At 38.2% G+C, this 24,318-nt stretch overlaps 1 protein-coding gene across 1 annotated transcript in view; it reads right to left on the reverse strand.

Annotated features, from left to right (window-relative positions):
- Positions 1-17,635, reverse strand: part of Myo3a (myosin IIIA) — a 189,989-nt gene extending 172,354 nt beyond the window's left edge. Inside the window, exons 1-2 of the mRNA XM_052156948.1 lie at positions 17,456-17,635; positions 14,498-14,632 (exon numbers count right to left, since the gene is read on the reverse strand). Of these exons, the coding sequence (XP_052012908.1) occupies positions 14,498-14,632; positions 17,456-17,623 (303 nt within the window). The 5' untranslated portion in view covers positions 17,624-17,635. The remainder of the gene's footprint in view (positions 1-14,497; positions 14,633-17,455) is intronic.
- Positions 17,636-24,318: the final 6,683 nt, after the last annotated feature.

Consider the following 24,318-nt stretch of genomic DNA (forward strand, 5'->3'; position numbering starts at 1 on the left):
CCTTCTCTTGTTGAAACCCTTCTTCCCAAAAAGTCACCCACCTGCTTTTCCTGTCTTCATTCTGTGTACGTCCTACTATGTGTAGTTAGAATTGTTTGCATGAGTGGACAATTATTTACTGAAGCATGAGCAATGGAAGAAAATTACAGTCTTCCCCAGAAAGCGCTGTCAACAGACTTTCAGAGTTGAAATTTATATTCAATGTGAAGTAAGGAGCTGACCAGCAAATATTCTTGGCACTATGAATTCAAATATGAATTTATCATATTAGTAATTAAAGATAAATGTGTTTATGAAGAATCACAATTCATTTCTTCATATTCTGCAAATATTTATTGACCGATTAGCATGTACAAAGAATGGAGACAGGTCTTCAAGTAGATCAAAGATGACAAGGACATCTGTGGTTCTCAAAGTCACTCTCAGGGATACCTCACAATGCTTAGAGATACTTACATGGCTGGGGAATTGCTACTGGCATCTAACATTAAAAGATGATGCCAACCATCCGAAAGCTCAGAGAACAGCCCTCCACAGTGCAGAATCATTCAGGGCAAAATGCCAGCAGTGCCGGGATTAAAATAAATGACAACAGCCTAATTAGAGGAATAACATCAAATATTGTGAATTGTATGTGGATAAGAGATGCATATGGGAATACCTACACAGCCCAGAAAGGCTGGCCGCACTGGTGAAATCCTCCATCACAGGGAGAGAGTGATTCCCTCCAGGTTATTTCTAACATTTTTATTGTGCTTACTGTGTTTCATGAAGTTCAATACTGTACTTTGGAGGGTGCAGGTTAGTTTTATAAAATTTTTATTTATGCGTCCATCTTTCTCATTATTGGAATGATTAGGCTTTTCTTCACACTGATAATATTTTGTGACCCTCACAAGATGAAAATTATATCATTTACCTATGATTCTACTTAAGCTCCCTAAACTTTTAAAAACAAGTGTATATGTTTGAACTAAAATAGGAGAATTTCTAGTGGTAAATATACAAAAATGTTCTTTACATTGGTCACTGGACACTGTCTTCGGCTGTTCAGGAGCCTCTAAGCAAGCTTGCAGAGCAAGATCCAGATCCCCACCATGACAGACACAATGTGGTTGTAAGCAATGCTGAAAAGTGAATTGCTCTGTTTAGAAAGATCAGCTGAGCCACATGAGAATATGAGAAGAAAGACATGACTGCTATTTATGGAAGAATTCCATGAAGTCTCCAATGAGCCCTCGAATATTTCATTATCTTCTACTTTAAGACTTAATGGGACAACATAAAAAAATTACAAATCTTACCAGACAATAAAATAATAGACAAGAGACTACAGTCACAGTCTTTTACATATTGAAATTATTAACCACAAACACCCATCACGGCCTAAACTTTATTACCAACCTGAATAGATAAAAAACCACATAGAAAACAAACATGTAGGCGTGTCTATGAGGGCGTTTCCAGAAAGGTTTAACTGAGGGGAGGCTGCCCTCAGTGTGGCTGCCATCATCCTTTCTGTAGACTATGATCCCAGACTGAAGCTGGCACCAGTTCACTTTGCTTCCTGACTGTGGACACAACATGAGCGACCACCTCACTCCCCAGTCACCATGCTCTCCCGTCTCTGTCCCCTCAAACTGTGAGCCCAAAATGACCATTCCCTCCTGAAGCTACTTCAGTATTACATTTTGTTGCAAGAAAGGTAATAAGTTACATTCTTACCCAAAGCATAAAACTGCCTGAAAATATGAATACAGAAATTTAAAGTGAAGAAGCAATCTTTATCCTTCAAATTTACATTTTTCCTGTTTGAATTTTGTCTTTTAAATCCCATAAAAGAAAGTGTGGGTTACCTAAGAAACTAAGAGAGCAATGTTTTATACAAGATTTATAATTATTTATCATCTAATTTCTAGGATGTAGTGTCTCTTACAAACAATAAAATACAGTTTGGGGAGTCACATTAGTTAAAACTATGTTCAAGAGGCATAGTCACTTGCTTTTTCCAGAAAAAGTTTAAAAATATCAAAATCATTATCTGATAAGGATAGAATTATAAAAGTCAGATTGCTAAATTGTATTTTGAGATAATAGTAAGTTGAAAATATAGGAATTTTGTTTCCTTCAGCTTTTAATTTTATTTATATTTCATACTATATTATAATATGGTATGAAAATATTCCCTATTTAAAAAATAGAGGTTTGAATATAAAATTCAGTCAATCGGCCAATCAAACAACCAATCATAATGAAAACTGCAGAGAGGGCAACATTAAAATCGTGCAGAATCTGTCCACTTGCACCATATACAGTAAGTTCCTCCAGGATGTCCTGGCAATAGACCTTAATCTGGACACAGTGAAATGGTGAAGAGAGAGAAGTGGGAAAGGCCTGCCTTTGCATTAAGGCCCCCTCCACAAGACAGGGCCCATGTCTGGTGTTGTAAGCAGGGCCCAGAGCCTGTGGCTAGACGGGCCTTAAGCCTTAGGGGAGGACCTGCTATTATTCTGCTAAACAAAGTACACTGACAACTAACGATTTAATGCTACTCACAGATTTATTTATCTCAGCCCTCATCAAAGCTTCCTTCTGAAGTAGATGCTGACTATTACAGAGCAAACTGGTTGGTGTCAGAGGACAAGAGGCTGCAGTGCACACAGCCCCTACCCAGGACATCTCAGCATGCTCTGCCATTGGTGCCCTGGCTCACTGTGGTCATGCCACCATTGTGAAACCACAGGGAAACTTCTACCTAGATCTTGATTAGGGGGAATACAAGCTCTCCATAATTTCTTCCATCCAGATGTGTCTAACGTCAATGGTACTTTTTCTATCCAAGAAATCCATTTCCCAAGCAGCTTTAGACAATGGTGGTTTAATTCAGGAATGCAAGACTTTATTTCTGAATGAACTGTAGAGAGTTATGTTAAAATGGAAAACAAATGGAAAGATGTATAAGAATATGGAAATTACTGTGGGAATAAAAATTAATGTTTTAACTGATGACTTCATGGTTCACTCTCGTAAAGAGTCTCCAAACATAAAGGTCATGGCCCATAATCTGATTCTTCCCTGATTCAAATATTCTCCTAATGAAATGAACTGTCTCTGCTTTGAAACCTGACAATTCTTAATGAACAAAAGAATGGAACTACATAAAATGAACTGCAGATATTTTTTAGCGAGATGATAGATCATCAAAATAAAATGAATGGCACACAGAAGAGTGAATGGGGCCATATTTATCCTAAGCAATTATACATCTCCAAGATAGATTGGAAGAGGGATTCATGATAGGAGCTTATAGCTCCCACCGCTCAAAGTGTATAGATTTGCAACATAATCTGGAAATAGATCTTGGAAGCTCTTTAATCAAACAAAATTGAGGGATAATTTTCCTAAATCAGAGCTCCACAAAATGAGAACATTTTCAATCCTTACACACATTGACGTGAGCCACAACGGCCAGGACAAGTGAAGTCATTCTGTAAGTGACATGGTAGCACTTCCCAAAGGCAGCTTTTACAGACCCTCTGGATGTATTCCGTCCCTATTGAGACAGAGAGTGAGATTTTAAAGACAGTATTGTTGATAATATCTGCAGTTAGGAATTCTTGCTTTTCCTACCTTTTCTTTGCCGTGTTCTCAGTATCTTCCGAGGTCATCTGCTGAAATAGACCATGTTCTGCACTGAGCCGCAGAAGCGCCCTTGTTTTCCAGTGCTTAGTCCAGTTTTGTCCTGTTTATTTTAGCTAGGCACTGCCAACACTCATGCTCGAGTCTTTCTTTAGACGTGCATCTACATCAGTGCATGCGGGGAATGAGGCGAGAGCTCACCGTACACGTTTGTGGTGACCGCATCATTTTACACTGCCACGAGCAATGGGCAGGAGTTCAGTTTGCTCCAAAACCTCATCTGGTTCCGGCATCATCAGCCTTTGTAAGTTCAGCTATCTGAATTATTATATCAAATAGTATTTCTTTATGCTTTTAGCTTAACTTTCCCCAAAGCCTAAAAGTGTTAAACATTTTTTATAAATGTTTCTGTAAAGCGCTCACTTATATTTAAGGCAGGCAGGTTCATTTTATTAGGTGAGATTTTTATTATTCTCACTAACTGAGAACATGTTAAGCATGGGCATTGGATTTCAACACCCAGTTTCATAGTTCCTGACTCCCACTCCACACCCAGTTTTTTTTTTTTTTAATTTATTTATTATTGTATGTAAGTACACTGTAGCTGTCTTCAGACACACCAGAAGAGGGCCTCAGATCTCATTACGGATGGTTGTGAGCCACCATGTGGTTGCTGGGTTTTGAACTCAGGACCTTTGGAAGAACAGTCAGTGCTCTTAACCGCTGAGCCATCTCTCCAGCCCCCAGTTTTTTTTTTTATTAAGTTCAGTTATGGCCTGAGAACTTTTGTTTCAGCAAACTTATTTTAAGAGTTCAATAAACTAGTATTTCAGAACAAATCCCCATCAGATAATGCATGTGCATGCAGAGTGTCAAAATTGTTCTTTGTAACGTCTTTGTAAACTTCCTTTGTCAGTGTAAGGCTGGCCTCCAAAATAGAAGTCAGTAAATCCAATTCTCTTTAAAATATTTCAAAAGATTCTTGTTTCAAAAAAAATTCACAGATGCAGTTATCTAGTAAGCTAAACATCAATTTAAAAAAAAAAAAAACACCCAGAGAATTACTTAAAGTAACAGGGACATAGCTGCATGCATACCAATGCATTTCTCATGTACTCTCAAGCCTGTGTTGTAGAATCTACATCCCAGTTAAGGGCGGGGTGTTTCTTTCCTCTGCCTGGTCCCCATTCACAGGATGGAGGCCCTAATTCTGGTGAGCAGGCTGACAACAATCACTCTCTTTGAGGCTTGCTCATCAGGTATACTGTACAAGGCCGGAAGAGACAAGGTGAGAATAGAGATTTTTCTTTAGTCCAGAGTTCTGCTCAAGAAGCAAGAACACGTGATGTGGAACCCTGGTCCCATTGGCAGCTCTGAAATGGTGGACCAGAGATTTTGCCAGCAGGCAACCATCAGAGCAGAGGGCTGCAAAGTCCTCCCCGATGTACCTGATATTATCTGTGTGAGAGAGAGATGCTCAAATCTAAGAGAATGTTTGAAAACAGTGGGAATTCTGGTGACTGCAAGATGGCCTGCAGCTCTGTAAGAGCTAACGATAGACCAATAGACCGTGTAGCACAATGTAGCATAGGAGGCAGGAACAAAGCAACAGCTAAGAGCTCTTTTGGGGTTCTCAAAGACTACTCACAGAAAGTGGGACTGCATTTAGCTGATCAGACTGTGAAGCAATTCTTTGCCCCAGGACATTCCTAAAATCTGTAGAGAAATCAGCAGACAGGAGGTGGAGTTCAATAGCTTGGTGTCATACAGAAGCAGACTGGCTTAAGAGAAAAATCAAAGAAAGATCAAGCTAGGGCTTGAGAGGTAGTTCAGTTGGTAATGTGCCTGCTTTATAAGTACAGGGACCTGAGTCTGCTTCCCAGAACTAATGCATAGGGAGCCGAGGTTACACATGGATGTAATCCAAAAATTGGGGAGGTGGTTCCAGTAAGATCCCAGGGGCTTTCTGACCTTCGCCTAGGTGTAGAGATCTTCTTGACTCATGAGAGACCATGTTTCAACAAAAATGACAGACAGAGCCTAATGGTTCCCAACACCTGATGTCTCTGGCTCCCACAGATCCACACACCTACATGCATGCACCAAGACATACATGTGCACGCTCTGCAATCCTAGAAGGTAGAAAGACATCCCTGTTAGAAAGCACTGACATTGTTAGATGACTGATCATGCCAAAGCAAAGCCACTTTAGAGGAACATAAGGGGAAATCCATTTTATAAAATTCTTAGCTTGTATTTACTAAACAAGTCCAAACAATAAGTCCTCTGAGAGGACTGGCATTTAGAATTTCTACAAAAGGATGACCTAGAACGTCCAGTTTTCAGTCACACTATGAAACAAAGGAAGAAGAAAATACCATTATATAGACATGAAAAAAATAGGCAACAGGAACTGTATGTGAAAGGACATTGACGATGTGCCGGGCAGACAGAGGCAGGAATGAAAAATGTGTTCAAATTCTAAGGGAAACCATTGTTAAAGGAAGAAAGGTTTGATGCTATTGCCAAGTAGAGAATATTAAAACAGAGCTCAAACTTTTGATTTTAATTACAATATTTTCTTCTTCCCTTTCCTTCCTCCCATGGACCTCTGCCTGTTCATGCTCTTTCAAACTCATAGTCTCTTAATTGGAGCTGGCTTGGAGTTCAGAGGTTTAGTCCATTATGAGCATGTCAGGACAGATGGTGACCTGTAGGCAGACAGAGTTCTGGAGAGGTAGCTGAGAGTTCTACATCAGGACCAGCAGGCCACAAGAAGAGAGAGAGAGAGAGAGAGAGAGAGAGAGAGAGAGAGAGAGAGAGAGAGAGAGACTGAGACTGAGCCTGGCTTGAGCATCAGAAACCTCCAAGACCACCCCTAGTGACACACTTCCTCCAAGATCACACCTACCCCAACAAGGTCACACCTTCTAATAGCACTAGTCCCTGTGGGTCTACAGGGCTGATTTCCATTCAGACCACCATAATGCTTGTTTTTATTTTAGCCATAATTTACAAATAATTTAGCTGAGCCTTGAATTCTAAGATGATATCATTTTTCACTGAGAATGTCACTCCAGTGACAGATGTCATTCCAAGGTGCCCTAGGAAATGTCAGTCTCCTGTGTGTAATGCATCCTTTTCTGTTCTGCTTGTGATTCTCTTCGGTATCAGCTTTTAGCATTTTGGCTATGATAAATCTCAGTGTGGACAACTGTGATGTTCCTGTATTCAGGCACACTCATTTTTTTCTCCCACATACTTAAAGTGAACCTCAATAGTTATGGTTTATTTTCTTTTCCTCGTCACTGAAGTTTCAGTTCTAAAAGTTTCACTTAGTGCTTTACAGTTTGCATTTATTTCAATGTTGTTAATGTTTCTTTTTTGAAAGAAATATTTCTAACACTACTGAAGTTCTAACTACTTTCTAACTATATTGCTAACAGTACAGAAGTTCTAATACTTTAATCTCAGCATTAGCTAGCTTCCAAATTTCATTTCTGAATTTTCTCCTTCATTGGTACAACCAGTCCACACTTTATAATCAGGAAGTCTTGAGGAAGTTTGCTAATTCCAAAGCCTCTTTCTATTGATCACATTTTTTTCTGACTGATTCACATTGTTCATATATATATATATGTGTATGTGTATGTGCATGTGTATATGTGTATGTGTATGTGTGTATATGTGTATATGTGTATGTGTATATGTATATATATTGTAAAAATGTATTTATATATATAAAACAATACTGGAACTGGCTATTGTTAATGTTATGTTATTGAATTTATGGGTTTTGCTGTCTTACATGAATGAACACTGATTTTAATTCTGGAGGGATTAATTCAAGCCTTCCAGGAAACTGCTCTCATAAGGCTAGCTTAACCTTCCCTCTAACTTGCAACCTTTCTGGGTCCCTAGGAAATGTTTCAAGGATAGCCACAGCTCTATGCAGCAAGATCATTCTGTGCACACTGCAGCAATTAATCCCTCCTCTCCTTTGTTCTCTGCCCAACACCTGCACACTCTGTTCTAGTCCAAAATCTTCCCAACATGTATTTATTTACATACATGCTTTTCCCCTTTGAGAGGAAGTTTACTGCATGGCCTCTTCTTTTTCTTCTAACCATGGGCACCATTCCGGTCTTTTTAGTTAGGTGGAATTGCTTTGATCTCAACATTAGCTAGCTTCCAAATTTCATTCCTGAATTTTCTCCTTCATTGGTACAACCAGTCCACACTTTATAATCAGGAAGTCTGGAGGATACTACAGAGAAGAAAGTTCCTGCAACCATATCTCTTTTTCTGTCAGCAAGTTAAGATGGCAAGCCTCCTTTGTCTCTCCTTGTCAAAGGCCTTCTCCTTTATTCTCTGTTAATATGCCTATTTATACACTTCATATCACTATCACTAGCAACAATAGCTATTTTAGCTTTAAATCATTTCTCTGCCACTACAATAATTACCTCTAATGTAAGTTCATTTTTGTCCCATTCCAAGAGCCTACCTCTCTGGCCAGAACAAAGGAGGAGGTGAATTCAGGAAACAAACAACTGACTAGATACAAATTCTATAAAGATCTCCACACGAATGTTCATCTCTGCACAGTAACAGGTCAGCTTTTCCTATGGTATAGACAGGGTCTGCTTAAAGTGTGACGTGTTTCAGTAAAATTTATTTATATATTAAATTCTAGATGCCAAGAACAAGATAAGCAACTATGAAAGCAGACACCACCTAAGAGGCATTCCCTCTTGTGTGCTCACATACTGTGTGACGTGTCATGTGAGCTTTCTAGTATGAAACTGATGGTTTAAGGTTATCACTGACAACTGATTCATTTGGAATGTATTTTGGAAACTCTGAGCACTAAATCCAAATACAAAACACTTCTATCATTCTAAGATGTTTTGAAAGTCTTGGGGGAACACTTGATAACCAAAAGCCTATAACAGGAAAATAATTTATCAGATGAAATACTTCAATGTACATTGGCAAGCTCTGATGTATATGGTAGGTAAGAAGGGTAGCGGGACTTACATATTTTAGTTATTTGTGCATTTCTAGGACAAACAGCATTAAGGAGGACACTTAGGATGTTCGCCCATCTTGCTCTTTAAGCAAAACCATAAATGAAATGACTCCAGGTAATCGCTATTCTGCTGCAGACACATGAAATAACAGCCTTTTAAATTAGAGTCGGGAACAGGTTTTCAGCCCCGAGAGCATGAAAGGAATCATGCTGTCAGTGTGCAGCTCCACTGCAATCGTGAGCTGCCACAGAGAAGAAGAAACAATACCCGGTTACCAGAGGGAAGGCAGGAGCCAGCTTCCACTCCTGTCCTGCTTCCTAACACGGCAGAAAGATTGCTCTGGCTTTGCAGTCCCTCTTAGCTACATATTAATGTGTTAATACTGAACAAATAGAAAACCCTCATTCACTGCATTGTCTTTATCATCCTGTTTTTCCCCCTTATGGCAGACCTTGTATTACATCTAGATGTAAGTATAAGAAAACCCAGAATAACCAATAATGCCTGACACATGATGTATGAAGATCTCTTCAGTGACCTACAATGTATGTTTGTGAGGCTTTGTGTTACTATTTACTGAACTTTTTGTGCTTCCAAAGACTACCTGTAATTGACAGTTGTCTTTGATCTTCTGAAAGGGATATAATTTCAAAGAGAAAAATTTCTATACTTGGAAGGCCACGAAAGAAAGCGATGTCACTATGACAAATGAACAAATTAGGGACGACTGAGATGGAGGCCAGGACACGTTCTGTAGCAGCGCCATAGAGGGAGAAATTAGCACAGAGTCAGAGGCGCGTTAGGCCAGAAAGGCTCTTTTACGAGAAGGATGTCCTATTCTGAATTTTGGCTCTATTATGGCTGAAGGCACACTGAACCAATGGCTCCAGAGTCTGGATTTTCCTCTGTAGTTCAGATGTGGCTGTGCACTCGGCCAAGGAGCAGGAATTACAGGAAAATCTCAGCTCCTCTTTTGTGCTCAGCCAGCAGCACAGGATTGATGGAAATATTTTACGTCAATATGGCTCCATTGTTTTGTTCTCTAGGTTTGGACAATAAGAATATTTAGAAACTCTCCCTTCCTTAGGCCCACACCACCCTTTTCCCTTATGGACCTCAACAGCAAGCATTAGGGGGTTAAGGAAATGCAAAGCCAAAAGTGGTGCCTGCATCTTACTAACCAGGATAGACAGATTAATACATTGTGTAACAATGCAGGGGGAAAACAAACCTGTCTTGCTTGCATATGTGCATCACTACAAATAATAGACTCCACTGTGACAATACAAACCTCCACAGGTGTTCCACAGACAAACAACAAAGCAGGAGCCACCACCTATCCTGAATCCCTTCTTTTTTTATGAAGTGGTTTTTGTCTAAGTGGAATCAGGAAGCAATGGCTGCTTTCATTAACCTGGGGAAACTTTAGAACATACAAATCAGTCAAATGGAAGTGGTTCCTGAAAAGAGTCAGGTGCATTGTCGATGTTCAGACATTTGTGGGGTAACAGAATGGATGGAAATAAAAGAAAGAATGATCAACTTGAAAAGATAATTACACACACACACACACACACACACACACACACACACACACACGCACACACATTTAAAAAAATAGACTGCCCTAGTACGATATGAAGAATTTCTATTCCAATATTCTCAGTTCTGGATTAAAACTTAAATGAAAAGAGTTTTCCTGAGTTAGAAGCCACAATGGGCATCTGCCTAAGCCAGCACGGCCTTCACCCTGGCAGGCTGATGGGTCCTGAAGCCTGTCACTCACAGCTCAGATGCACTCCTCAGCACATACCTTATTTATAGGGACTCACATTAAAAACAGAGTGTTATTAGCATGATTCTTTGGGTACCATCACCCCTCTTTGCCCAGTCTTTGGATATATTCATGTAAAATAATTTATTGGGGCTTTATTATGATAAGAGGTATAATTAGCAGTCATTTAGGGAGTACAAAGTATTGATGCCACAGCCAATTTTGTAAAATGTGCCTCTAAGTAGCACCTGCACCATTCACATGTACAAATAAGGTAATTGTACTCCTAGCCACTTCTGAGTATGTGTAATTAGTATAATTTACATATTCAAATTAAAATAATTATATCCAGTTTACCAACTTCTCACTTTCTTTATGCCCACCCCAACTTTGTTAGTTCATGTAGATCAGATTCTTGAAATGTATACTATTTGCTTTTTTCATTGTTGTAATAAAATACCCAACCAAAAGCTTAAGGGAGGAGGGTCTTATTTGGGCTCACAACCTAGGGGTCCATGGTGACAGGGAAGCCCTTGAAGTAGGTGATCACACTGCACCTTCAGCCAGGAAGCAGAGAGACACAGATGCTGGTATTCCCCTGGATGATCTTTTAATTCACTTTTGGACCCCAGGACTTGTATAGTGCCAGCCACCTTGAAGGCAGGACTCTCCTAAATTACTTGTCCCTGGACACTCTCCCAGACACCTATGGCAGTGTTTTTCAAGGGATACTGATCCAGTCAGGTTGACAATGAAGAGTAGTCATCATGCTAGTTTATTAGACGACATTGTTATCTTCTCTCAAGTCATTTAGGGAAATGTCCAACATTTCCATATGGTGAATCACATGGACAATGTTCAAGAGCCCCTCCCCCTCAAGTCCTTATTAATTTATTATGCCAGAATCAGAATGGCACTCCGTTTTGTCAGTTTAATCCACTAAAGCAATTTTAGTCAATCATTTTACCTTTTCTCAATAAAACAAAACAAATCCCAACAATAAACAACAAAAAGCAAAAGACAAAAACAAAAAATACTCACACTTAACTATCCTCGAAAGTTTTCAGTTCAATTCAAATAAACCCTAGTTTCAAGACTTTATACTAACAAATACCAGTATAATCAGAATAGAAGTTTGACAGGTTATAAGGTAAAAACTGATCTTATTTTGAGCTCTGGGCAAAACGGCATAAATTGTTTCCTTGTCCATTCAGATCTATATCAGCCAGAGAACCCAAATCTCTATTTCACTGCCAATCTGTTTTCTAAACTAAACACACATATTGGAAACTATTTGATGTGTGTTCAAAACTGCATTCAAGACTCACACAGCATAGCAGCTCAGATATATAAATGCAAAACTGAAGGAAAGGCTCTTAAATTCTTCACTAATGCCAAGAAAAAAGATTTAAGTTCACAATTTGCATTCTATTACTTGGATAATTAAATTTACATGACTGAAAGTTTAGCTTTGTCGAGTATGTAATTTAAGATATAAAGCTATCTTATAGTAGAAAAGTAAAGCGCAGCTTTGAAATAATAAATTATCTAATACTAAGGAGCAGTGATTTAAATTTTATAAGTGTCATATAACAAAATATATATCTTTAGAATATGCCTCAGAACAGCTTCTTAAAGTATTATTTTATATTTTTGAAAGTTTTGTAATATAATTAAAGGTTGCAGGTGAGAGACAGGTTAATTTCCCATTTCTCATGAATATCTATTTAAATGCTAATAAAGGAATAAAAAAGTCTGAGATAAATAAAACAGAAAATGGGATAATGATGGGCCAGAGATTCTAGCTCTTACATATGGAATCATGCTCCCATGTCAGAACTGATGTGGCTAAGCTGAGGAAGCTACCAACTGGAGAGCTCACTGAAGTTCATTTCGTGCTTGCCAGAACAGATTAACTCCACACAATACGAGGGAGGGAAGGCCTCTGCAGAAGGGAAGAGTCAGAAAACAAAGGGTCATCTGGGCGCATCCAATCGTCAGATTGGACACCCTCTCGTCCAACACACAAAGGCATCCAGGAGCCTGCCTGGGTATACCTCACACACATGGGTGACAGAGTGCCTCTCCTATTAAGTTGGAAACAAGCAGCAGGAATCAAGGTCATCATTAGAGTGGTTGACAGGAGTGATGCTCGTATTATTACATGATAGGGAATGTAGGGATGTAAACTTGGAAAGAGGAGGCTGTGGTGGTTTGAATATGCTTGGCCCACGATAAAGGGCAGTATTTGGAGGTGCGGACTTATTGGAGAAGGTGTAGCCTTGTTAGAGGAAGTGTGTCACTGTGGAGGCAGGACTTTGAAGTCTCATATATAGTCTTAAGTCTGGTCAGTGTGATCCTGGCTGCCTATGGAAGACAGTCCTCTTTTGCTGCCGATGGATTAAGATGTAGAAGTCTCAACTCCTTTAGCCAGACATCTGCTTTCATGCCGCCATGTTTCCTGCCATGATGATAATGGACTGAACCTCTGAAACTGTAAGACAGTCCCAATTAAATGTTTTCCTTTATAAGGGTTGCCTTGGTCATTGTGTCTTTTTATAGCAATAAACCCTAACTAAGACAGAGACCAAGGATCCAGGAATGAGCTCTACCCAGGTAACCAGCAGCAGAATATCAGAGACCAGCTACAGGTGGACCTCTAGATGTAGGGTCTCAAGGCTAATGGGAAATCTTGCTGATGTTTAAATTGAACCACTGAGACTAGAGAAGCTCAGCCAGTTTTCTCAGCACAGCATTATAAACCATCATGAGCACAAAACTATACAGGACAAGGTGGTCCCAGTATGGTAGGTGGACATTTTGATATTATATTACCAGCTCATTGGATTGCCTGCTTCTGCTGCTGTGTGCTGTTCACGTGACCTCTTTTCATTTCAGTTTTGAATTGAAGGTAGTGTCCCATTTTGCCTCACCATTTTTCTTCTTTATAAATCACTAGTCTGTGGTATTTTTTATGATAGCAGCACAAAGACCAGCTACCCCAAGAAAACAAATAGATGTTCACAAGAAGCAATCAAATACTGAGATAGTAATGGACACTGAAAAGAATATGCTCTTGCATAGTCAAATAAAGGCTGTGGTCAGAGAATCCTTTTCAGGAGTTGTTTTTTTCCCTCCACCGTGTGGGTTCTTGTTATCAAATGCAGGCATTAGGCTTGGTGGAAGCACCTTCACTTTCTGAGCCATTCTGCAGGCCAAAAAGAACATTTAAAATTCCTTAGAGTGTTTGTTTGAATTAATGATTACTTGAATAATGAAAAATTGAATCCTAGAACTGGCAGTCAGTGGACTCTCAGTAACATGACTCAGAGCAGAATGTCCTATATAAAAAACCACCCTCTGGAGAGTCTAAGGAGCTCGTCACTGCTGCACATAGAAATTTTTTCAGAAAATCATCTGGGACAATCTTTCTTCTCCATAAAAATAGATATTTAGTTCTATAAGTCATTAGCTTTCAATAAAGATCAAATAAGAACACAACTATTTTTTAAGGAGGCCTATTTAGCATTATCCCCAGCAGAGAACTTCACTCATGTATTAAATTTATTTACTTATTTAGCTAGTTTGTTGACTTGTTTGTTTGTTTGTTTTTTGAGACAGGGTTTCTCTGTATAGCCCTTGCTGTTCTGGAACTTACTTTGTAGACAAGGTTCAACCTCATAGAAATCTGCCTGGCTCCGAATCCGAAGTGTTGGGATTAAAGGTGAATGCTGTCACCACCTGGCCCAATATGTTTAAAAACACATATTATGATGTAACTTTTATTTCTGTATGACAAAACCACCTTAGTTTCTTTAGTCTTTTATCATGGACTCATTTTCTATTATCCTTCGTTGCTCTTTGTAGACTTTTAACATCCTGATGTGTCTAAGAAGTCAATGCCCAAACTGGTTCAATATGATACTGAGGGCAGCAGCAGCAAGAAACACACTAAATACAGGTTTTGCATGCAGAAGATATGACATAAACACAAAGTCATTCCAAGACCACAATACAAACCCCTACCACACAAGCAATGCTGGGTACTCACCTCAAGAACCAGCCACAGCTTATCTCCATTTATCTTGTCCTTCTTAAAGTAAATCCCATAGAATCTGACCACATTTGGGTGGTCAGAAAGTGTTCTCAAGATGTTATACTCTGCTTCAATCTCTTCATCGATATCCTGTGTCAAAGCAGGTCATAAAAAGACAACCATGAGAAAACACATATTATGCCTAATAAATAATATTAGGATATTAATATTATTCTAACTTCATTAAAGCAAGGTCATAGTTGTTGGGACTGCGTATTGTAACACAGAATTGAAACCTCTTATTATATCATTTTTGTACTAATTCAATGCATCTCAATCTGTATTAATTTAACCAAATTTTAAAAGGAAGAAAAGGCAATCATTGCATGCAAATGGAGAACTGTTCCGCGTGATTTTTATCTGTACTGTATTAGTAATTTGATTTTAAGGACAAAGACATTGATTTAAAAATAAGACTAAAAAATTAGTTTCCTTGGTTCAAAACACCATATATTTGAAAGTTATCAAAAATCTATCATACAGGCAAACAATTTCTACTTAAAACACTGAAATGGTGTCAAACCATGTGACACAATATAAGGTTAACAGTTATCTACCAGGAGCAGGCTGAGCAAGCCAGTAAGAAACATCCCTCCATGGCCTCTGCATCAGCTCCTGCTTCCTGACCTGCTTGAGTTCCAGTCCTGACTTCCTTTAGTGATGAACTGCAACGTGGAAGTGTAAGCTCAATAAACCCTTCCCTCCCCAACTTGCTTCTTGGTCATGATGTTTGTGCAGGAATAGAAACCCTGACTAAGACAATCACTGAAGGAAAAAGAAATGTTGCTCCTTTGACAGAGCACAACTGTGTCTCTTCCCTTCATAGGAATGGCAAAAGTCCCAGCCAGGGGCTGTGTACATGCAAGTCAATGGAGCCTGCGATTTTCATCACCGCTTCTTCCCTTCTGCTCTGTCAGATTTCCTACTTTAAAATAAAACTTCCTTCCCCTAATCCTCTGCTTAAAGTAGCATAGAATGATACAATTATGATGGTTTTAGCACAAATAAATAATCAAAAAACCACCACCCTTAAGATGAATGAAGAACCAGGTAGCTTTGTAGTAGCTTTTGTTAGTAGACAAGCCAGGTCAAAGTCTCAGAACTGCAGAGCTGTCCTTTATCATTTCTACCATGGCACACTTCCACAGTGCATGCAGGAGTCTCTTAACAAACATGCCCCTCAGTAGAACTTGGGGAGTATACGATTCTGACTTTATTCGGTACACTTGCGTGTTATTGGAAACTTAGTTATTTCTAGGAAGCTCTTATATCCCACACTGCCAACTCTTGTTGGGTACACTTCAGTGTAGGGAACCCCTGCTGGTGACTTGAGGGAACAGCAGGGATGTACAGAGGCTCAGCTCTTCAAAGAGAAACTTCACCCTGACAAACCAACCAACCAACACCATTGCTACCATGGGAACATGTAGGCAGATGTCAACATTCCCTTCTTTGAATGAAATTCAAAATTTTTCTCTAAGAAAACTTTTACTAACAATATCACTTTCTAAATATGTATTTTTTAATATTTGACAATTCATACATAAGTACTGGTATATATATACACACAAGTTTTATGCATATCTATATTTCTATCTAATCTCTATCTCTATATCTAATCTCTATCTTTATCTCTATATCTATCTATATCTATCTAAAATTTCTACCCCTCCATCTCCCACCTCCAATTCCACTTCCTGTGCCTCATTCCCTCTCAAGTTAATGAGTTCTTTCAGTTACACACACACACACACATACACACATACACACACACACACACATACACACACACACACACACACACACACACACACACACAGAGAGAGAGAGAGAGAGAGAGAGAGAGAGAGAGAGAGAGAGAGAGAGAGAGTACATTTAGTGCTGTTTCTGTCTATTGACAACTGACCACTTGCAACTGAACGAACAGGGGCCTCATCCCTGGAAAAGACTGATTCCCCCTCCCTCAGAGGTCAATAATCATCTGAAGCTCTTGATCTAGAGGTAGAGCCTGTGAGCTTTCCCCATGCATGCCAGTGTATCAGCTGGGGTCATTGTGCAATTTAACACTTTTTAAAATCTTCTGAAATTTGGCTTAAGAGGAATATTACTCAAAGCTCAAAGGAGTATGAAGAAAAAATGGGACTCAGGTTACTATAACCAGATTTTCAGGAGAACTTCTAGACCCAAGAGGTTGTTTCAATGACAATTTTTTTTTTAAAGAATAAAGTGCTATTCAATCAACTCAATTCAGTAAAGTGCCTCATTGTGGAGAGCTGCAGTCATGTGCGGATGCATTTGTTTAGGTGCTTATGGTACTTTGTGACATGTGCAAAACACATAATAGGAGGAGCAAATAATTTGCCCTCTGCTTATTTTTCTGATTGCTTCTTATTTCACAATGATGCTGTGATGAGTGAGGTGATATAAGACACTTTCAGACTTTTAAAGTGTTTAATACAGAGAAAAATAAGGTAGAGATTTGAAAAATAAGAGCTACGGGCTGTGGTGATATCTCAATTGTAAAATGCTTACTTTATAAGCAGGAAATCCAAGTTCGTGCCCCACTACTCCTAATCTCCGGTAAAAATTCTGAATATGGTGGTGCATGCTTGTAAACCCAGAGCTAGGAAAGCTGTGTGGGATTGGCAGAGTCACGCAACTCCCTGGCCAGCCAGGTGAGCCTAAGTAGTGAGGAGTTCCAGGCCTGTGAGAAACTCTGTTCCCTAAAACAATGCAAATGCAGGCTGTGAATAACAACTGTGGTTGCCTTCTGCCTTTATATGTACCCGTAGGCACCAATGTGACGTACACATTTGCCTACACATGCACCTCCACGCATGAACATGCATGGTCAAACACACACACAAACAAGTAAATGAACACACTCTTTAAAAAACCCTCAAAGTGACTCACATGGATTGGATCCAAAATTTTGACTGCCGCTTTCTGGCCATTTTTCTTGTTCAGGACTTTGAAAACCTTCCCATAAGTTCCTTTGCCTATGGTTTCAGTGATTTCCCATGTGTCAGAAGGATCAGGAAAGTTATCAAAGATGATTGTTTTTCCAATTAACGGAAGCATCTCAAAGGTTTCTGACACTGGAGAGAAAAGGTACAGTTTCACCTGTATTTGGCTTTTTTATTATTCGAAATATTTTTTATTTACATTTCAAATGATTTCCCCTTTTTTGGCCCCCCACTCCCCAAAAGTCACATAAGCCCCCTTCCCTCCCCCTGTTCTCCCATCCACCCCTTCCCACTTTCCTGTTCTGGTTTTACCCTATACTGCTACACTGAGTCTTTCTAGAACCAGGGACCACTCCTCCATTCTTCTTGTACCTCATTTGATGTGTGGATTATGCTTTGGGTATTCCAATTTTCTAGGTTAATATCCACTTATTAGTGAGTGCATACCATGATTGATCTTTTGAGACTGGGTTACCTCACTTAGTATGATGTTCTCCAGCTCCATCCATTTGCCTAAGAATTTCATGAATTCATTGTTTCTAATGGCTGAATAGTACTCCATTGTGTATATATACCACATTTTTTGCATCCATTCTTCTGTTGAGGGATACCTGGGTTCTTTCCAGCTTCTGGCTATTATAAATAGGGCTGCTATGAACATAGTGGAGTACGTATCCTTATTACCTGCTGGAGAATCCTCTGGGTATATGCCCAGGAGTGGTATAGCAGGATCTTCCGGAAAAGACTTGCCTAGTTTTCTGAGGAACCGCCAGACTGATTTCCAGAGTGGTTGTACCAATTTGCAACCCCACCAGCAGTGGAGGAGTGTTCCTCTTTCTCCACATCCTCGCCAACACCTGTTGTTTCCTGAATTTTTAATCTTAGCCATTCTGACTGGTGTAAGGTGAAATCTCAGGGTTGTTTTAGTTTGCATTTCCCTAATGGCTAATGAAGTTGAGAATTTTTTAAGATGCTTCTATGCCATCCAAAGTTCTTTAGGTGAAAATTCTTTGTTTAGCTCTGTACCCCATTTTTAATAGAGTTATTTGGTTTTCTGGGGTCTAACTTTTTGAGATCCTTGTATATATTGGATATTAGCTCTCTATCTGATGTAGGGTTGGTGAAGATCTTTTCCCAATTTGTTGGTTGCCAATTTGTCTTTTTTTTTTTTTTTTTTTTTTTTTTTTTTTTTTTTTTTTTTTTGAGACAGGGTTTCTCTGAACTCTTTAGACCAGGCTGGCCTCGAACTCAGAAATCCTCCTGCCTCTGCCTCCCAAGTGCTGGGATTAAGGGCGTGTGCTACCACGCACGGCCCGATTTGTCCTTTTGATGGTGTCCTTTGCCTTTCAGAAACTTTGTAATTTTATGAGGTACCATTTGTCAATTCTTGATCTTAGAGCGTAAGCTATTGGTGTTCTGTTTAGAAACTTTCCCCCTGTACCTATCTCTTAGAGGTATTATATGGCATGCATAAGTTGGTGGGAAATTATCTAATATTTTCACCAATATAATAGAGATGTGCAACTAGCCAAATATTACTCACAGGAAATTTAATTTCTTCTTTATGAGAAGATTAAGATTAACAAATTCCATAATGCTTTGTATGCAAAGCTTGATTTCTATGTTTATTATTGTTTCATATTGATTCATTAATAAATTCCAGGTAAAGATGACCATTTCTCATTGTTTCGATGTTATTTTAACTAACTTCTTTCTCCTTGAGAATTATAACAAAGTCAATAGCTTTAGAATAAACTCAGATGAAAATTATATGCTTTATAAATGATCATATTTTATCTTGACTCTTTCTATAAAACCTAGTAATGGTTCCTTATTTTCTTACCATAAGCTACAAGGTCCTTCAGAAATCAACCCGTTTCCTCCTTGGCCTCCTCCCTCATCTCTTCCTTCCTACCCTAAATGCAGCTACTTCTCACTCATCAATTGATTTTCTTTGTAATTTTAACCCTAAATGATCCTAAGGTCTCACACTTCCCAATGGGCCCAGTGTGTATGGCCACAGCACCCTGTATTGCTGTTTGACATCATTACTTTCCATAATTCTGACACATGGTACAGAGCCAAAATTTTATATATATGAAAGCACATTTGCTCAATATTAAAACTTTATTTTGAATTTATATGTATATACATAAACATCTACTGATAAATATATTGTCTTTCTCTTAGCTGTGATGAACTACTTGGCAGAAAAAAAGCTTAAAGGAGGACAGACTTACTATGGTTCAAGGTTTCAGAGGTACCAGTCACCCATAATGCCAGGAAATACCCTGGCAGAGTAGAAATGCTCATGGAGAACAGAGAAAAGTGGAATTCAGGAAGAAACAAAGACAAGGTTTATATAACTCCCAAGAACATTTCCCCAGTAACTTACTTTTTCCAACTAGGCCAAGCTCCTATTTTCACTACCATCACACTGTGAGTCCATCAAGGTATCAGATATCTACTCAATAGGTCAGAACTGATCTCTGGAAAACCACCATACCCATAGGTGTATTGATTTAACAATTCTTGAAGCATCTTAATCCAATCAAACTGATGATGAAAATTAACCGTCACAACAAATTAATCCTCTGTAATAGGCACACAAAATTCACTTGTTAGACCACACTAATGACTTTCAACTTGATCCATGTGAGCAATCTGTGTACTGTCTACTTCCGTTTCCCTGTCAACCGTCCTCTATCCCCACTCCCTATAGCTCTCTTCTTTCTCAAACTAGACCCCTATGACTTATGCTATTACAAATCCTTTCAATGTACTTATTTCTCTTTTTGCATAAACCGCAATCCTATAGGGAAAAACTAATCAAATTTGGGTAAACTTTGAATCATTACATCTGTGTATTGAAAAGTCCCACACAACCATGTTGACCTCAGCTCACCTACCCATAGTGCTACCCATAGTGCCTAACTCTCCTATTACACTGATCTCCTCTCCCAGGAGTCACTGCTGCATACTACTCTTCCCCTGTCCTCCTCTCAAATTGTTCCATTGCTGTCCACTGCCTCCTGGACGACCTCACAACTTTAATTTATGTGACAGCCTTCACATCATTAATTTAAAAAATAAATTACTTGATGTTCTCATCCAAAAGTTACAAACTAATCTTCAGCAAACCCAGGGCACCTCTTCTGTTTGCCATCGATTGGTTCTTTCTTACCTTTACCTTCCAGATGAACCAGGACTTCCTTAGAAAGGCCTTCCCTATCTTATACTGCCCCTACTGTTACTCTTCTATGGAGGACACATGAGCATCTCGACTTCTAAGCTCTTTTTTTTTTTTTGCATCCATATTTCCCAAAACAATGGGTAACATGTGGTAAGTATCATCAAGCATCAGCTCGCTGAGCAACTGTTTGTTAATCTGTTAATTCTGACAACAAAGATCCCACCTTTCTTATTCAATTCTAAATCAAATAATGCTTAACTCTGTGCTGATCACACAGTTGATTTTGAAACATAAGGCTGTTGGATAAGTGAACAAATAATAGTCCTTAAGAAAACCTTCCTTTTTTGAAAGTAGATGAGATGAATCAGAATTATAGAGAATTAAAAAGAACATGGAAATCTAAATCAAAGTAAGCACCATACCCTGATTAACTACACTAAGGGGAACATCATCTTGTTAGTGTCTATGAATAGCTGATAAAAATTATATCACTACAGAAAAAGATGTTTCTGAATGGTTCTTGGAATACTCGATCTTTATGAAATTTGTGCCTTTGATCCAAGATGCAGAGAGGTGAATCAGTGATAATCATCCTCGTTAATGATTTCATAATCAGAGATAAAATAACTACTTCTTACATCTCTGTTCTTGAGTCATGCAAATGAGCATTTATGCCATGCATATAATATGAATAAGCATTAGACAAAGGGAGAAATTACACCTTGTTAAATGTCTAAAACGGGATTTTCTAACCAGAAGAAACAGTCACTATGTGGAATACTTGCTTCCATATAGTTGAATTGTTGAGTACAGGAATTCTTTCTGAGATATTACCTATTAGGAATTAACTATTGAGTTTTCAATAGACATGCACAAAATTGAAAAAAAAATCTCTGAACACAACTCATGGGCAATATACTTCAATGTGTTTTGAGATACAAAGATAAACACAGATAGGTTAAAACACATGACTACCTTATTATGATGCATATGTATAAAATGTTATAGTAGCCCAGCTGACTAAGGTATTGCTTATGAAGTGATAAGGAAAGCTATCAGGAATAAACAGAGTTTGTGCTTGACACTAAAAATAAATGGAATTTTGTCCATAACATGACTTGTATTTTATCAATGGTCAAATATTTAAAGTCATGGGTTAGTCACTGTATTATTAAACAATGACAGAAGCAGACGTTTTGGGAAACAGAATACAGTTACTCAAATCTCATTTAAAACAAACAGGGCTCCCCTGCAAGCAGATAGAGTAAAGCCTTTGGAAATGATTTCTTCAAAAATCACATAGAAGGAATTTCAATAGAGAGAAACACTCTAGAGATTGGAACAATGGGATGCACATGATATGAAGGGGAAATGAGAATGCTGTGGAGCTTTCATTAGTAAGGGGGTGGGGAGGACAATATAGAAAGAAAGGGAGGGGAGAAAGAAAAATAATACCAAGGATATTTTCAAAAGTCATAAGGAATCGTATTATATTTACCTAAATTACTTATATAATAAAATTAATACATAACACATAACATATATTACGTATAACATGTTATATATAATGCATATAATATAAATTGTGTATCTGTGTGTGCATGTATGTGTGTATGTGTATAAGGGGGGGAGAAAGATTATAAGAGACAAAGGACTAGGAAATACTATTGCAAGATTGTTCTAGATAAGACAGGGGATCTACACCGATGAAACCTCAACAATATGGCTGCCTAATAAATCTTGAACAATGACACCACTAGCTGACATGCCAACAAGTGTGGGGGAAGTCCCAGGGACCCACCTCTAAATGAAGATCTTCATTACTCCAGGGATAAGCCTCTAATGGATTATCCAATACCAAGTGGTCAGTCTTAAAAATATGTTCATATGAGCGACAGTCAACAGACTTAGCAGATTTTATTTATTCATATATATATTACACTAATAATTAAAGAATAATAGGTCATAAATTTGAGAAAAGGAGGGTGTTGGGAGGGCCTTGCAGGACAAAGGAGGGTAAATGAGATAAATATAGTACATATATAAAATGTAAAAACTATAATTTAATAAAAATCCCATCTGCTTACAAACTAATTCATCCACATTAAACTGCATACTTTTTACCAATAAAAGAAATTGTCACATTTAGTAAATAACTCATACTTAGTAACTAGAGTAGACTAGATTCTATATAACAGCAAATATTTATACTTTTGTTTAATTATTTAGCACTCATGCAATTAAAAATAATCTCTAGCACATAAACCTAGAAGCATATAATTAAGTTCTTAATTATATGAACATATAAGCCACAGAATTGTTTGCCCTATATATACTTAATGTATTCTAATATATGTTTTTGCCATAACTCTAAAATGTCACTTCCAAGGTGCCACTTTAAAAATGGAGATTTATCTTTTAAAAACTGATTTATTATATATTGAACTTTAAGATATTTTTACCAAAATAGAAAATCCCAATTCAGTGAGAAAAAGTATGTTGCTAACTACAGGAGGGCCTTTGATACCCACCTCAGCAACTATTCTCTTGTTTTGACAGCTCCTCACTTGGCTAGTCCCTAGAAAATAACTAATTTCTATGTCCAAAGCTGGCCCAGTCTCTCACATCCTTCTGATCTTACATCAGCTACTACCCTCCCAATAAGCAAGGCCTGCCTTGGTCATCTTATTTAAAATCTCAGTGTACTGTCTTCTTCTACTCCTCCTTTCCTCATGAACCCCATCACCACACTTTAGAATCCCCTAACATATAGCACACTTTCCTATTCTTGTAGTTTATCATTGTAGTTTTTTCCTTACTAGAGTTCCCTGTGGGACTGTGGTGTGAAGCAGTCTGTAGCCTGGTTGAAGCAAGGCCACTCTGGAGACCCAGTAGAACATTCTTCTACAAGGAACGGAACCTGTGAGCTATGTAATACTCCCAGACTGCTGACTCCTGAACTCCATAATCCTGTGGACCTCGGTGGAAAAATTTCAAATTACTTCAACAATAAATTCTATTCAATACTTTAAAAAGAAATATGTCTTCTTAGCAAAGTTTTTGAGCAACTAAACACACAAGAAACACTTGGAACTATCTATAATTCAATAGAGTATATACAATCCGACACATCTACTTAAAAACAGAGAAACAAACATAAATTTTGAATATGAAGAAAATGAATACTTGGAATGAAGGTCTCACAAAAAGGGCTCCAGCTCATCAGGATCAAGTTGAAGAAAGAATCACTGAATCTGAAGGGAAGGCATTTGAAATTATTATCTAATAAATAATAAATAATAAACCCATATATATATAAACTCAAAATGTTCTAAAAAGTAAAAGAAAATAAGTTGTTACCAATTCAAGGTGACAACTAGTCTCCACAGGAACTACAAAGAGACCACAGTATCTATAGAAAGGGAAATGAGACTGCAGCCAAAGCTTGTCATTGCAAACAATTGTTTTTAATTGAATATAAAATTTGGCAGAAATGGAAGAACTGAGAAGACTGTCATGACATACCTAAACTGCTTTCTTCAAAAGCAATAGTAAAGCTTTCTCCAATGTTAAGAGCAGATAAATAGAACTTGTCTTAAGCACTGCCATTTTGGCTT

This window comes from Apodemus sylvaticus, chromosome 14 (assembly GCF_947179515.1).
Source record: "Apodemus sylvaticus chromosome 14, mApoSyl1.1, whole genome shotgun sequence".
NCBI lineage: Eukaryota > Metazoa > Chordata > Mammalia > Rodentia > Muridae > Apodemus > Apodemus sylvaticus.